Source organism: Daucus carota, chromosome 7 (genome assembly GCF_001625215.2).
Source record: "Daucus carota subsp. sativus chromosome 7, DH1 v3.0, whole genome shotgun sequence".
In the NCBI taxonomy this organism is placed as follows: Eukaryota; Viridiplantae; Streptophyta; class Magnoliopsida; order Apiales; family Apiaceae; genus Daucus; species Daucus carota.
In genome coordinates this window covers 20,207,312-20,222,677 of record NC_030387.2, presented here as the reverse complement: position 1 = coordinate 20,222,677, position 15,366 = coordinate 20,207,312, and the positions used below count along the sequence as shown (strand labels likewise).

At 34.9% G+C, this 15,366-nt stretch overlaps 3 protein-coding genes across 6 annotated transcripts in view; 1 reads left to right on the top strand and 2 right to left on the bottom strand.

Moving 5' to 3' along the window:
- The first annotated feature begins 904 nt into the window (after positions 1-904).
- LOC108196616 (probable plastid-lipid-associated protein 12, chloroplastic) lies at positions 905-8,480 on the top strand. Of its 2 annotated transcripts, none has more exons than XR_010285953.1 (11): positions 905-1,331; positions 2,014-2,067; positions 2,299-2,373; positions 2,865-2,984; positions 3,669-3,860; positions 4,003-4,086; positions 4,257-4,349; positions 5,153-5,213; positions 5,773-5,826; positions 5,925-6,004; positions 7,960-7,975. XR_010285953.1 is itself a non-coding variant. In XM_017363975.2 (11 exons), exons 1-11 carry the CDS (start codon positions 921-923, stop codon positions 8,293-8,295), a joined length of 1,359 nt encoding a protein of 452 aa, XP_017219464.1. In that variant the 5' UTR covers positions 911-920; the 3' UTR covers positions 8,296-8,480. The 2 variants fall into 2 exon arrangements, 1 of the variants encoding a protein (XP_017219464.1); XM_017363975.2 differs by lacking the exon at positions 5,153-5,213 and adding an exon at positions 8,208-8,480 and having other exon boundaries at positions 911-1,331; positions 7,960-8,067.
- A 484-nt stretch (positions 8,481-8,964) lies between these two features.
- On the bottom strand, positions 8,965-10,999 carry LOC108193411 (small ribosomal subunit protein mS80 (rPPR6)). The gene has a single exon (XM_017360046.2). The coding sequence runs from the start codon at positions 10,867-10,869 to the stop codon at positions 9,121-9,123; it is 1,749 nt and encodes a 582-aa protein (XP_017215535.1). The 5' UTR covers positions 10,870-10,999; the 3' UTR covers positions 8,965-9,120.
- A 1,341-nt stretch (positions 11,000-12,340) lies between these two features.
- Positions 12,341-15,366, bottom strand: part of LOC108195805 (callose synthase 9) — a 46,691-nt gene continuing 43,665 nt past the window's right edge. For all 3 annotated transcript variants that reach the window (XM_017362760.2, XM_017362762.2, XM_017362761.2), the window contains 5 exons: positions 15,220-15,322; positions 14,199-14,318; positions 13,574-13,624; positions 13,295-13,477; positions 12,341-12,775 (listed from right to left, as the gene is read on the bottom strand). In XM_017362760.2, coding sequence (XP_017218249.1) covers positions 12,539-12,775; positions 13,295-13,477; positions 13,574-13,624; positions 14,199-14,318; positions 15,220-15,322 — 694 coding nt within the window. In that variant the 3' untranslated portion in view covers positions 12,341-12,538. The remainder of the gene's footprint in view (positions 12,776-13,294; positions 13,478-13,573; positions 13,625-14,198; positions 14,319-15,219; positions 15,323-15,366) is intronic.

Below are 15,366 nucleotides of genomic sequence, written 5' to 3'. Positions count from 1 at the left end.
CAGGAACGAGCACGATCGACGGAAAGGAACGAAGCTGATTGTGAAATCTGTAGAGAGAGAAAGTAAGTTGTAAGCGGAGAGAGAGAGAGGGGGGAGAGAGAGCGAGAGCGAGAGCAGGGGGGAGAGAGGGAGAGGGAGAGCGAGAGCGAGAGAGAGAGAGAGAGAGAGAGAGTACCTGTCGAGTGAGTGGAAGTATTGCAGCAGGGTTTGAGAGAGACGATGGAGAGGCCGTAATTTTGAAAAGAGTAAAGGTGAGAGACAAAGGTAACGGTATAATTAAAAAAATAGTAATATAGAATTGAAAAGATAAGTGAGAGGTAGTAAAATTGTAAACAAAAGTTAAAAATATATATATTCTTGTAAATTTCTCTTTTTTTTAATCCAAAATAAATATTTTCTACCAATTTTATTTGTAGAATCATATAAATCGCACCGTCACAAAATTATTTTTATCTAATATATTTTAAAATTAATAAACCCGATTTATGTGAGGAACGAATACAAAAACTTTTGCTTAATCCAAAACAAATTCTACCATCTTATTGCATGTTTATAATTCAATCTTCTTAATTCAAAACAAATTGTGTTTATCAATTTTAATCTCGAAATATAAAAAATTTTAAAAAAATATTTAAATAACATTATAATAATTCTAATATAAAATTCATTTATAAATATAATCTAATAGGAGTTGGCGTCACATATTCTACTTAAAATAATTTAAAATTTGATCGAAAGAATTTAATACTTTGGCATGATACATACAATTTTAATTTATTATTTATAAATTAAATTTTTTCACGCCATTTAAAATATATTTAAAAAATTTATAAATAATTGCACAGTTACACGGGGTAGAAGCTGGTATCAATAATTAGCAAAGCATTGTTGAGTTTTGAAGATAAAGGCAGGAGCCATAGATGGTGAGGTGTAAGATGTATATTGATCCACGTGTCACACGAAAATCGAATCTCTCCCGCAACTCAGTTGAGGTGGTCGTTCATTTAACTCCACAGACACACACATATTTATATAGACAGAAACACATGTACACAGCAGTAATGGCGGCTGCTGCTGCATCGTATGAGCTCACAAACCTAGGGTTTGGTTTCAGACCTGTGCCAACATTCATTCCATCAAAAACTTGTTTTACAAGAAATTTGTTAAGAAAGCATCAGATATATCGGTCCGTTTCGTGTTCCTTGGTCAACAAGCAGCAGCAGCAGCAGAGTGTGGATCAAGTTTCGTTTAGTAAAGACGAGAATTCATTGATTGAAGCTCTTATTGGAATTCAAGGCCGTGGCCGTTCTGCTTCTCCCCTGCAACTACAAGTATGCGTTATATAATTACTATTACATTCCTTGAATCAGGTTTAAATTGGGTTCCGATATCATGTTAAGTAACTGGCTTTCGTGAAACTGTAAGGTGTTAAGGAGGACTCGTTAATTAGATTATACAGTGTATCCGGCGGTCTGATCTCATGAAACAGGCAACTTGATTTAATATACTACAGCACTAAATATTAGTAAAATTTATAGAGTAGATTATAACAATCTTGACCAGAATGAATTTTATACATCAATACAAATGTGCATTATATTTGTAACTTGGAGGGGGATCGTGTTGAGATGTAGCTAAGGTGTTTGAAATGATTATGCTTAAGATTGTGCATAGAATTATGGATTTTACTGAAAATAATGAATTTTAAATGACCCGAATTGAGTTGACAAGTCAAATTCTCAAACTCGGACTCGTATTTGAATATCATGTTAATTGAACCGAATTCATATCCAAATCCAAAATGTCATTTGGGCCTGATCTATCTGTTAAAATGACATCCTGGACTCCTGGTTCCCAAACACATCATGAAGGAGGTTGCTAGATGTAATTGGATGATTTAATGTACAAATTGTAAGTTATATCAAATAGATTATCTAAAAGGGCTTTTTAAATAATTGACATGAGTTCTTAACAACAATTTAGGGAGACTGATTTCTGAAAATTTGTGTGCAGGAAGTTGACCGAGCAGTTCAACTTTTGGAGGCTTCAGAAAGCATTAGTGATCCGGTGGCTAATTTTCTTTTTTATCAAATTATTACTTTCTTAATTTAAAGTGACAATTTATGAATTTCACTTAATTAAATTTCATGCATTCAGTAATGAGCAGCATGATAAACTGGATATTTGAGCCGTGATTAAATTTGGTTTGGAATCACATATTTTCAATTGGAGGAAAGATATTATAAGAGCTTGAGATTCGGTGTGCAGAATTTTAACTGTTATATCTTCTGTTTCCAGACAAGTTCTAGTTTGATTGAGGGTCGCTGGCAATTAATGTTTACAACAAGACCAGGAACAGCCTCTCCAATTCAGGTAGTATGTTGTCCTTTTGGTTTGAGTTCATTTGTGTAAAAATTGGAGTGTTAACTTTGGCGGTTGTTCTGCTTGGTGCGGCAAATTTACTAGTGTTTGGTGTTATATCTAAAGTCTGTAATTAAAGGGAATTTAGTTCCATATAACATTATTATAGCGCCCCAAAGATTATGATAAAATATTATTCCAATTCAAAAAATAGAACTAAAACCTCTGAACTGTAGTAAGTTCCAGTTGTCCCCTGAATAAGTGGTTTTGATTCATAGCATTGTAGCTCAGTGGATATTACTTCTCTTGGTAAGAAGTAGGGGTTTGAGCCTCCACGGAAGTATGTGCATGTGAATTTACCGGATCCAAACAAAAAAATTAATTCTTTTTGAAGCTTATTACTTTATTTACTTGTATCCCTTCTAGAGAAGAAACTATATTATATTTTGATTTGGTTTTGGAAATTGCTAGATAGTTAATCTGTGTTATTGCCACGTCTTCAGAGAACTTTTGTCGGGGTTGATTTCTTTAATGTTTTCCAAGAGGTATATCTTCAAACAGAGGATCAACGTGTCTCCAACATTGTCAAATTCTCTGATGCAATTGGCGAGCTGAAAGTAGAGGTATGACTTCTTGATTGGTAGTTGTTAGAACAAAACTGAAACATCAAAGAATACAGTAATACACTCTATGTCTATGTTATGAACTGTTGACAAATACAGTGCCTAAATATGGCAGCTGCATGCTTCAGTGTAACATTCTTTGGTTCCACACAGTTTTATCATCAAAATGAAATTTTAACAGGATGAACTTATGGGGACCCATTTTAAAATACATATTATTCCTTGGTTCGAACATTTTACTCCGGAAGATATTTTAAAGAACAATCAGCATGTTCATTGACAACATTGGACCATAGTTTTCCTTCGGTACTAGATAGTGGATAGGTACAGAGGCAATGAGTGTCCAGCAATGAGTGTCCAGTGTGGAGTACCATCAATTATTTAGAAATTACTGGTTAAATTCCATCGTCTTCTTCTTCTTTTTTTGATTCGATAGGAAGTGTGTGATTTGCCCTCCAAAAAATTGTAAGTGCAATTTGGCCAACCCTCAACAATTTAAATACAAGGATAGTTTAGCTCACCCTCAACAGATCTCTTTGCTCTTCTATAACACTGGAGTTTATTATTTTTAAGAATATATTTTTCAAGTGTACAAAAAGGAGATCGTTAATCATCCAAGAAAATAGAGAGGAGATCTTTGTGAAATTTGGATTATATATTAAATAAATGCTGTTGCATATGCAGGCTGCAGCATCAGTCAAAGATGGAAAGCGCATCCTTTTTCGGTTTGACAAAGCAGCCTTTTCTTTCAAGTTCCTACCTTTTAAAGTTCCATATCCTGTACCTTTTAAACTTCTAGGAGATGAAGCTAAGGGTTGGTTAGACACAACTTATCTTTCAAAATCTGGAAATCTCCGTATTTCAAAAGGAAACAAGGTAAATATGCAACTAGTCAGCATCTCAGCCTTATCAGCTGTTTAAAAATCATGACTTTAAACAGCAAAAAATTATTCATTTACACGTATAGTATTTAACCTGCTAAGGATTAAGGACCCCCAGATACATCGGTATAGTGCAGGGCACCACATTTGTGCTACAAAAGACTAGTGAACCCAGGCAAAGATTGCTTTCGGCCATTTCTACGGACACCAAAGTCAGGAAGGTAAATAACTATCTTTTGAATCCCTTCTGACTGCTCCTATATTTCAACCAATAGGGTAGATATAATTGGTTTCCAGAACGGTGTTACATCCAAAAATATATATCTATAACTGACCGTATTATATCTGCTATAGCCTCCTTTTACAGACTTTTACATGCCTAATTTCGTAGGAAATTGAAGACTTCCTTGCAATGAATCAGAAAGAAGCTAAAGGTGAACAACAGCTCCTCGAGGGTGAATGGAGCATGATATGGAGTTCACAGGTGAGTTTTGGCAGTCCTAAATTCTGAAACAAATATAATATGGAATGTATAATCTGTTAAAAATGGCTATCCCTGTAAACATACATAGTGGAATAATCCGTTAAATCATGATTTTTTCATCAAGTAAGATTGATTCTTTAAAGGCAACTGAAATCGAGGCACTTTAGAGAGGGATGGAAAGATACAGTTTCATTAGACAAAACATAATTTAAGACTTGAAATGGCTTCGAAGGGGAAACCCATAACTAGTTTAGTGAGCACAGAGAAAATTAGAGAAGCCATGTAGAGACGTGGAATAAGCTAGCCTACATCTGTCAGCAATAGCAGTTCACTCGAAGGCAGACATATAGATGGAATCTGGAATGAATAACTCAGAGAAAATTAGTATCAACCTCGGCTTCTGTTAGGATATGAATTCTGGACTAGCTTGTATCTTGTACTAGAAGAAGTGGTATTATTATAATCTTTTAATGGCTGATGTCGATGTATCTTAAGTTGTGTAAGTAAGGGAACATGAACATTCCTGATCCGTCTTAATTATTCTAATGCTAACACATGAGAAAGCAGCAATGCATACAAAATAATGCATTGTGATAACTTGCCAGTGTTTCTAGCCAAGAACCCAAATGAAAAAAAATATCTGTTTTCTAGTGTTTCTGCTGCATGTGCTGCCTCCATGATGTTAAGTACTGGTGCTTGTTTCTATTTGTCCTTTATCAAATTCGGAGTGGAAACACAATTTTTAGCATTTAAAAGTTTCAAAGTTTTGTCGCCTTGTGTCGATACTCAATATGACTTCGCAGATATTCCCCTGGCTAGGAAAGCAAATTTCTGTGTCGTTCTTCAACTTGCTGAATTACTATGGTAATGGCAAATGACAAATATATCTGCAAATAAGTGATCAAGTGAAGTAGAAAGTTTTCATCAAGATACTCCCTCTGTTTCATATTACATGTCCACTTTTGATAATTAAAAATTGTTTCAAATTAGTTGTCCCATTTCAACTTTCAATGCAATGTAGTCAATAGTCGTATTTCCTAGATGAAGTTTATACCACATCCTATATATTTCCTAGATCAAATATATCCCACATATTATACTTGGTCAATGCAATAAATAAAATAATAAATGAAGGTTTTCTACAAAAGTTAGTTTTTCTTAATATGTGTGATTTGTTCCAAAGTGGACATGTATTATGAAACGGAGGGAGTACTTCTTTTCTGGTGGAGCAAATTATACTTTTTTACAAGTTCCAGCATTCAACATTAATTTATCCAAATTATTAGATTATCCTAATTTTATGTTACCTGTATATTGAATCTTAAAAGTACGGATTTATGTTATTTACCAACTGATCAAGTTTTATTAAATTTACAATAATTTCATTGTTTAATTTGAATAAAACATGGCCTCTGTGTTTCAGATGGAGACTGATAGCTGGATAGAGAATGCTGCTAATGGTCTTATGGGAACACAGGTTCTGTCAAACTACTGATCTTGCAACAGTGTAAAATCAAATTTCTAGGTTCAATAGGCTAGTTTCTGCTAATATTCGTGTTTTGTTGTCTACCTTAGATCGTCAAGGGGAATGGAGGACTAAAATTTCTGGTCGATATTGTGCTTGGCCTCAAATTCTCCATGACTGGCACATATTCGTAAGTTCCCTAGTTCACTGATTTTAATTTTAAGCAGATACTACCAGTAAATGTTGAATATCATGATTCCTTATGCCAGAAACCTGAAAATGTAACTCACTGTTAGAAATTGAAAACAGTCTAGCTTTCCATCGAGTTGATCACATCGAATACAATTTTCTTTTAAATCTTCATGGGTCTTTCGTTAGTATGTCAAGTATGCTTTATTTTCTCAGCAAAATCCCCTAGTATATGAAAGGGTGAAAAAGTGCTTTCGTTTTTGTAGAATAAGAGGCCTTGGTATCTTAATGCACGTGATAAATTTATTTGGAGCTATTAGAGCGGGATCCACTTTTTGGAATATATGAGTCGAAGAGCCAATTAAACGGTATTTCCATAGCACCTGGGGTTATGGCTTTTCAGTTTGTGGGGGGTAGTATAGGATCTGTGGTAGAGAGGAAATAACCCGGTTTGACTGAGTACGGGGTAAAGAAGATTCAAAAGGAATTTAAGAAAAAATTAGTTTATTAATGTTATTAACAAAGTAAAATCTCCAGATGACACACTATCCTCAAATAAGAATAAAACCTTAAAAAAAATTTTGTATCTCATAAATTTTTGTTTTTTTAAAATTTGTTGAAGAAGTTCTATTTACTCAATAAACCTCCCTCACTTTTGTTTGCATCTATATTTATAGTCCTTCACTAAATTTTATACGTATGAACTGCTTGCTTTGTAAACCAAAGTAACAATTAGTAACAGATTCACCACGATAAAGACATAGTTTCAACGTATGAAGTGGAGCAAAAATTTTAATGGTAAACAATACAAGACTAATGAATAGTTGAAAGAGAAATAAGAATACAGCCCACTACATATGCAGCAGCATGAACAAGCTTCCATTTAATGGTCTTTCGAGGTTTTTCCAAGGCCTCCCATACCATCTGGAATACGTGACCAGGAAGGGTCGAGGGACGAACCGCCTCCCCGTGATTCGTATGTTATCTTGGTATTAAAATGCATGTAGCACATTTGGTATGTTCTGAATTCTGACCATAATTTGAATCCTGTGACAAGAACATGCCAAGGATTTTGAACAATTGTTCCAAACGTTTAATATCCTCGGCCTGTCCTCCTGTAATAGTGTTGGAAATTATAAACCCCAACAGAAAATTTGGTGACCAGTTGAACAATTTATGATACACAGAAACCATATAGCCTATTTATTTAAGCTACAAACTTATTGGTCTGCTGGCTCTTGACTAGCTTCTAAAAGATGAACATAGTATATATCAATCTATGTATATATATATATAGGCAATTGCTCAAATAAAAACCACTAAAATAAAAACTAAAATGGAAACCAAGAGAAACTATACTTAAATGACCTCACTCACCCCCTATATGTCATCACCCACCCCCTATATGTCATCACCCACCTAGGGCCCAACCTCACCCCCACTCAATCCACCCGGGCCCGCTGGGGCCTCGCCAAGACTCCTCACAGGCCCTAGACAGGCTTTAGACAGTCTTAAAGAGCCAAACCTTGGCCCCACTATGGTCCCACTAGGCCCCGACCCGGCCCTACTAGGCCCCACTTAGACCCCGTCTAGGCCTATCTCGGGGTCCATCCCCTATTCCAAAACCCGCATCATTCTACGTAATCGCATTGGTTTCTATTTAGTTTTCATTCTAGTAATTTGTATTGGAGTAGGACCCTATATATATATATATATATATATCATCTTTATACCATCTAAAATCACTCAGAGTAGGACAAGTTAAATTGCTTAACTGATCATGAATTCTTTCTGTGATATTACTAGGTGTTCCTATGAAATGTTTTATTATAGTGTATATTAATGTATTTATTCCATCAGGAGGTCCCATTCCTATATCTATATCGAATATAGGATTCCCTTCATCAACTGCTACATGTTAATATGTTATGCATGAATCTGGATGCCGTGTTTCAGGAAATCAGGCACCGACCTGTACGAGGTGATAATGGACGATGCAGCAATTCTAGCTGGCCCATATGGGCTTCCCGTAGAGATAGATAGCAAATTCAACCTCGAGTTACTGTATGTGCTTCTATTTCTATCACACTTTCTTTTTCATTCTTTTCCGCGAAGTTCATCACCAGACTTCCTCCATTATCTTAGATTCGTCTATGAGTTCACTACAATGATGTACATGCTATTAAATTCATTGTATTTTCCAGATATGCTGATAACAAGTTGAGGATCACAAAAGGATACAAAAACACAATCTTTGTCCACATACGCGTAGAAGGAGCCAACAAGAAGTAAAATATACTGGATTCAATTTAAGAAGTGTAAATTGTTTATAGTCTAGCTTGTAAATGTAAAAAAGGAATGCAAGTTTTCAGGCAATAATAGTTTGTGTAACCTGTATGTCAGTCCTGGACATGCAAGCCTAATCTGATGGTTGAATCAGTGCTAAGATTCTTATGATAATAGAGGTCTTTAAATGCTGTTTATGTGTTCTGTAAAGCTGAAACTTTTACATGAAATGGAAGTGAGGGTTTTCATGATCAATAAATTGCTAGATTAATAAAGCACCTAGTTGTTTTGAAAGATAAACAACTCCAGACTCCAGTATCATGCTTATGCAGCAAGATAGATACAAATTAGTATCGGTTGAAGAAATGTGTTCTTTGACAGGCTTTCTACTGGAAAGTTTGAATAATTGTATTCTGAGTTGTTTAAAACCCACCCTTATCTACTCTGAGAAATACATTACTTATCATAAAGGTAACAGAACAGGCCAGAATCTTATTATCACATATGCAGTTATAATCTGATTATAAACTATGTCCTGTATAATTTCTTTACAACAATGAAAAGCAGTTCAGGTAAGGTGAGATTCAAGTGAACTCCAGCTATCTTGCCTCGAAAATTCATTGGAAATTTCGTTGTTTTGTACTAGTAGAGAAATATGCAAAATAAATATGGATCTCTAGAAAAAAATTATGATTCTACTCATTCCAAATCCTTCCAGAAAACACGTGCAAGATTATGACCAAATACCTGCAATACTTCCTTCTTTATCTATTAAAAAACATTACAAAATGGGGGAGGAAACAAGGCTAGAGCCATGAGGTTTAATCAGCTTCAGGATACATTAGCAATTACTTCAACATCAGCATCTGCGGTTTCAACTCCCTCTTCTTCGAGCTCCTTGACTGCCCTAATGAGTCCCCTTGTGATCCCAATAAGATACAAGCCATTGTTTTCCATCTCATCAAGGAGCTTCTGTGCGGTCTTCCAATCCAAAGCTTTCAAACAAAGTGATTGAATCAGTTTATTGTATTCATCTGCATTAGGCTGTACCCCGTATTTTTTCATCTCACTTAATAATTCCAGGGCTTCGTCAAATCTTTCTAACTTACAATACCCTCTGATGAGTGTATGGTAAGTCACAGGGGTCAGCTTGGAGTGCTTTGTTTTGGCTTCATCCAATACTTTACGAGCCTCCTCCATCTCACCACCCTTTGAATAACCGCTAATGATCACACTATAAGTGTATACATCAGGTTTCAGACCCCTACTTTCCATAACTTTCATTATCTTTCTTGCTTCCTTCATTTCTCCCGCCTTGGAAAGGTTATTAATGATTGTATTAAATACAGCATTTCCAGGAGGAGGACCTGATTCAATCATGTCAAATAACAGAACTTTTGCCTTATCAGTATCCTTTATTCGGCACAGCCCCTGAATGACTGAAGAAAACAGCTTGATTGCATCTTTTTTCTCTTCCTTAGAGACTTCGTTCAACATCTCCAAAGCCAAGGGGACATTCACATCCTCACGACAAAGTGAGCTGATCAAAAGGTTAACTGAGGACCGAGGTGGGATTTTATCTTGCTTCTTTGCAAACAAGTAAAGAGCATGAGCATCTTTAGCTTTTTTACCTTTACACAGACAGGTAATAATCTTACCAACTTTCTCAATATCCGGCAACTTCCCTGCATTGACCATTGTCTCACAAACAGAAACAGCCCAATCAAAGATGGATCTCTTACAAAGAGCTTCAGCAGTAATATAGAAAGACTCTTCATTCGGGACACAATTAAATTCCCCAAACTTGTCAAACACTTCATAACAAGCTTTTCCTTTACCCAACACAGAAAGCAGCGATAACAAACTATTAAGAATCTCCGTAGACAACACAACACTGTCCTCTCCCACCTCCTTCAACAAATCCCAGAGAGCATACGCACTATTCCTCTTGCGTTCAATACAGACAACCCGAACAAGTGCTTCCACAACAGCAGTGCTCACAGCCACCTTATCTTTCTCCAAAACCAATTTCACAAATCCAATCAAATTCTCACCCGAAATAAGCGGGGTTTCAACCACCCTAAGAACAAACTTTTCCAGTAACTCCACACTTATGTCATTCTTGAGACAAGACCTTAATGCCCCCACATCAACATTACCACTCTGCAGCAAAGGCACCACATTTTCCATCTTCTCTAACACAGCCTCTTCACTCACAACACCCCCTTCATTTTCATCATCACCCACAACATCACTCATCAAATTCTCATCAACACCCTCTTTATTCTCTTCACACAATTCATCAAACACGTTGTGGGCATCACCAAATATATCATCTTTAACATCTTCTCCACCAAATGCTGACTCAAATTGAGGTATCTGAGCCTCATCAGATAAAGGGGTTGACGAATCTTGAGAAAAATATCTCGGGTCTTGATGAAAAATGAGTTGGGGAGCAAGAAAAGCCGCAGTTTTTGATGGGATAGAATGAAGTACCTGAGGCTGAGAGTGAAGAGCAACACATAAGCCTCCAGAGAGCTTTGATTTTCTTGCAATGGCTGCTGCTACAGATCTCCACATCCTTAGTTTACGAAGTGTATGTATGTGATACAAAATTTTTTCCGGCGTTCGATACGAAATAGGGGAAACTCAGTGGAGCGGCAGCAAAACTCTAATTACAGATTTACAGTACTTGCTTTTGTGCCTCTAAATTCTAAATTTATCTCCAATATATTATTATCGTTAAAAAACGAAACTAGAAAAATAAAATAAAATACTAATGTATTTTATTTTTTTTGAAGAAATGTATTTTTATAATCTAGTATTATTGAAACTGGAATGGTATAAATAATATCATACTCAAATTATAGATTAATTAAAGGAATTTTTCATAAGTATTCAAGTTGTGATTATTTTTTTCAAAAACACGATACAATCATCAATAAAAGAGTTAATTGCAAATTGCACCCCCTTGGTTTCGCCTATTAGCAAAATGGCTCCAATAATTTTAAATTAGACATTTTATATCTTTTTATTTTGTTTGAAAAATCACTTTGCACCCTTTTCGTTAATTCTAACCGTTACAGTTAACTTTTGCAGGGGTATTTTGGGAATTTTTGTATATTTAATTAAAATCAAATCTTTATTTAAATTTTTTAACCATCTAGACGATATTTTTCGGAAAAATTTAAAGAACGAAAGTTGTAGAGAATAAAAAGATCTTCTTAGAAATATATGGTTCAAAATTATCGTAATTTTTTTTATAATTATTTTAAAAAAATTCAAAAATTAACAATCTTGTAAAAATGAACAATCGTTTTTAAATAATTATTTAAAATTTGAACTTTATTGTTCTAAAAAGATCTTTTTATAACCCTCAATATAATTATTTATTAGTGCTATAACGGTACACGATATAACGTTAATTTTAAACACGATATAGCATTAATTTGAAACATTAATGCTATAATACTACACGACATAACATTAATTTGAAACACGATATAATGTTTCAAATTGTGATAATGAAGCCCAACACATCGCCATGTGTTGTGTATATCTGATAAGCTTCTCGGTTTAAGAAGAAAACATAATTTCTTGCTATGTTTTAATAAAAGTGAATATACGATTTTAAATTATGTTTTGACATGTTGGATTTGAGAGGAAATCGTAACTTCGTGTTGGGTTTTACTTTGATTAAAAGTGAATATACAACTTTAAATTAACTAGCAAAAAAAAAAAAAAACTAAAAAAAAAACCTTTAAATTATGTTTTGGCGTAAGAGTGGAGTCATGACATCTGAAATATTATATATTAAAATAATGACATCAATAACTTTCCTCTTATGTTAACACACTGGTAAATTATTATGTTCTATCATTTTTTTTTCCTAAAATGAGCGCCAAACAGTTTCAATATCACACCTAGTATTCTCGTGTTAGGTATTCGAACTTCAGTTAGACAAGACAAAAAAAGTTTCCAAGGAGACAAATTGTCTAGTCGGAGACGGTTTCAATTTTCACAAGAACGGATGAATATGACAGTATCACAATCAATTCGAAGATAGAATCTTATAATAAAGCTGACCAGTTCAAATATCCAAGATCTTTTTAGAATATTTCACAAAATTACATAAATTATACAAAGGTGTGGGGGTAAATATTAAATCCCTTGTGTTCACAATACTCTGAAAAGGTTAGTGCCTATGGACAAGATAATGCTACAAAGTTCAACATTTACAAAATTGTTTTCATAAACCAGTATTTGGGTTGTTTCCGGCAAGAATAAGGGAGATCTCCAGTCCTCTGCTAAATGCTTGGTTGAACATAAGTCGGGTTTGGAATGTTGATACAAAGGGGAACCACGAAAAAAATGCAATGGGAATGAAGATAAGAATCCCCATCCCTGCATCATATAGGCGAGCCATTGATCGAATTGATTTCCACAAGCCCGTTTTCTTCACAAATGGTTTCCATGCCACAGCAATCTGGGTTATAAAGTTTAAAAATGAGATATCGAGACTTAAAAGCAGGCTACTCACTTTCTAGAAAAGAAAGAAACAATATTGAATACTTGCAATGAATAAAAATAGCAATTAGCTAATAGGTTAATTTAACTTTACACCGGGACTATCCACTGGTTACGCTATTGCCCTTCTAGTTTTGCACTAACAAAACCACTTACCATTTTCTAAGGCATATAATTAGATAAAACTAAGACAAACAATTTACACCATCATCTTGTGTTATTAGATGCAGCTAGTTCTGTGACCAGAAGGCACAACCTGACAAGCCTAGTGAAAAAGAATTGCTTAACACATTGACAGATGCAGTTTAACGATATCATTGGTTTCCCTAATAATTAGTCATTTCTATTGCTTCATTAAATTTCTATGATTTCATGGATCACCCTCTAGTTCTGGACTTTATCTTAGACTTTAATTAAATAGCAGTAAGAACAAATGAACAAAAAAATATTGAGTATGTATGGAACTGAAGAAACTCACAGAAAGAATTCCCCACCCAGTGGGTATAAAAGCTAAGATACAAGAAAATATATCCCCAATAGTCAAATCAGTAAGTGCAACTGCAGCAGCCACGCCAGCTAGTGCTAGAAGGAAAGTTATGCCTTGAATGAATCGCAACAACAACTGAAAATTCACTGATATCTTCTGGCTGAAGGTAAAAACCTGCAGAGAAAAAAATACAGTGACATGATGCTAAGATGTAAGAGTCAGTTAAGATCTAGTGCATTGCTGTACAAACGCCTAGTTCAGCCTACGGACCTTGAAAAGTATTAAAAGCCCCAGCAGCACAAGCCATGATAGCCCATATACCTACACAATATACACCATGCAACAGAATTATTAGAACATATGGATAATTATAGTATAATTTATTACTGTTCCAGGATAGCAAGCTTATCTATAAAATCCAAGTGAATCGCACAAACAACAGAAATACTGTCTCACTAATTTTGCCAGGAGCTATCTAGATGGTACTCTAAAGGTTGGTTATAACATGATGGGGTGGTTAGTAAAAGCCATACAATACTTTGCTTCTATATTCCTTGGCCCTTTGAAGTTTGAACCATATTCAATTTTTAGCCATCAAAACAGATTTGCCTTTGTAAATATTAGAAGAAACCATTGCACAGGGCTTTGAATCTTCGTTTGAAACTGGTCTTAGTCCCCTTGAGTATGTATAGCACAAGTATCTGATGTTAAGTTGTTGACTAAATTAGATTATAATTGAAAGCATATACAAGTATATGAGACCCTTGTGGAGCAGTATCTCAAACATAGGCACTTCAAAGTCCTATGTATTCATGCTATAAATATCTGGCAAGAACATGTATACTTATGCCAAGACTGTGAAGAATATGCACTCTTTAAAGTAGATGGCATTTACCGTAAGTGAAGTGTCTTTATCTTGTACATTTAACTTGTACACAATACCATATTGAAAGATAAAAAATCTAAGGCTCAAAATGGTCTCCATCAATCTTGATCCAAATGTTCGAATATGTATCTGCATAAAACATTTATTCACTACTTATTAAGTATAAGGAATGGTTACAATTTTAAACATATAAGAATAAGCATGAAAGAAAAAAACAGACGACATAACCAGTTTCCCAATCAACTGGAGACAATTATAGCTGTCAACAGTTACTTATGAAACAGAAACTTAGGTAGATACGAAAAGGCTAGATGGCATACAGGACACTAGGACAAGAAATATGGAAATATCATTATGTCCACACCTACTTCCTACTGATAAGATCGGATTTGCTTCCTCATTACTTACCACGAATTATCACTTTCAGCTCATACTTTCATGTTTCTACACTTTTCACTTGCCATAAATTCTAAATATTTAATATGATATTAAACACTCAACTAAATTATAGTTCAAATTTTATTCCATTCCCTCCATTTTCGCATACCCCAACCAAACACAACATAAGGGCGTGTTCACTTGGATGGAACAAAATGAAATTTGAACTATGTTTTGAAGGGCACGAACAAGTATTTTCATTCCTATATTTCATTTATAAGGTGTGACATTGTTTCTTCCTTCCAGTATGAATAGAGACATTCCGTATTCCACTGTTTTCTGCACTGTTCTCACTTTCATCCCACATCCTTCTGTAACCACCTATTTTTGAAGTACAATTTTCATTTCATCCTTCGATCATTTTATTTGTTCCAAGTGAACAGAACTTAAGTCTATATAGAAGTAGTCAAGCATTTAACCATGACAAGAAAACCCTGACTTGATAAAACATCAACATGACTAGCACCGCTATATTTTTTATTCAAGAACACGAAAGCGTGTGCAACTGTGGGGTGTGTGTACTGTCAACTAGCAGCTCGTGTGGTACGAGTATAAAGCGAGTTATCCCTGTAATCGGAAAAAAAATTCATACCAGCTCCTCATCCCACCAAGCTTCCCAGCTTTCTTCTCCTTTTACCCCAATTCCACCCCTATATAGAAGCCAGTTTGTCCAATCTCTAAAGTCCTCCACGGCCCTAAACAATGGACCAAAAGCTTAGATTTTATTAATAAAAAGAGA

Bases quoted from the DNA above. Each gene is read 5' to 3' on its own strand.
- LOC108193411 (XM_017360046.2), bottom strand. From the start codon at position 10,869: ATGTGGAGATCTGTAGCAGCAGCCATTGCAAGAAAATCAAAGCTCTCT.
- LOC108196616 (XM_017363975.2), top strand. From the start codon at position 921: ATGGTGAGGTGTAAGATGTATATTGATCCACGTGTCACACGAAAATCG. The intron at 3,861-4,002 runs GTAAATATGCAA...GGTATAGTGCAG, and splicing joins GTATTTCAAAAGGAAACAAG to GGCACCACATTTGTGCTACA. The intron at 8,068-8,207 runs GTATGTGCTTCT...TGTATTTTCCAG, and splicing joins AAATTCAACCTCGAGTTACT to ATATGCTGATAACAAGTTGA.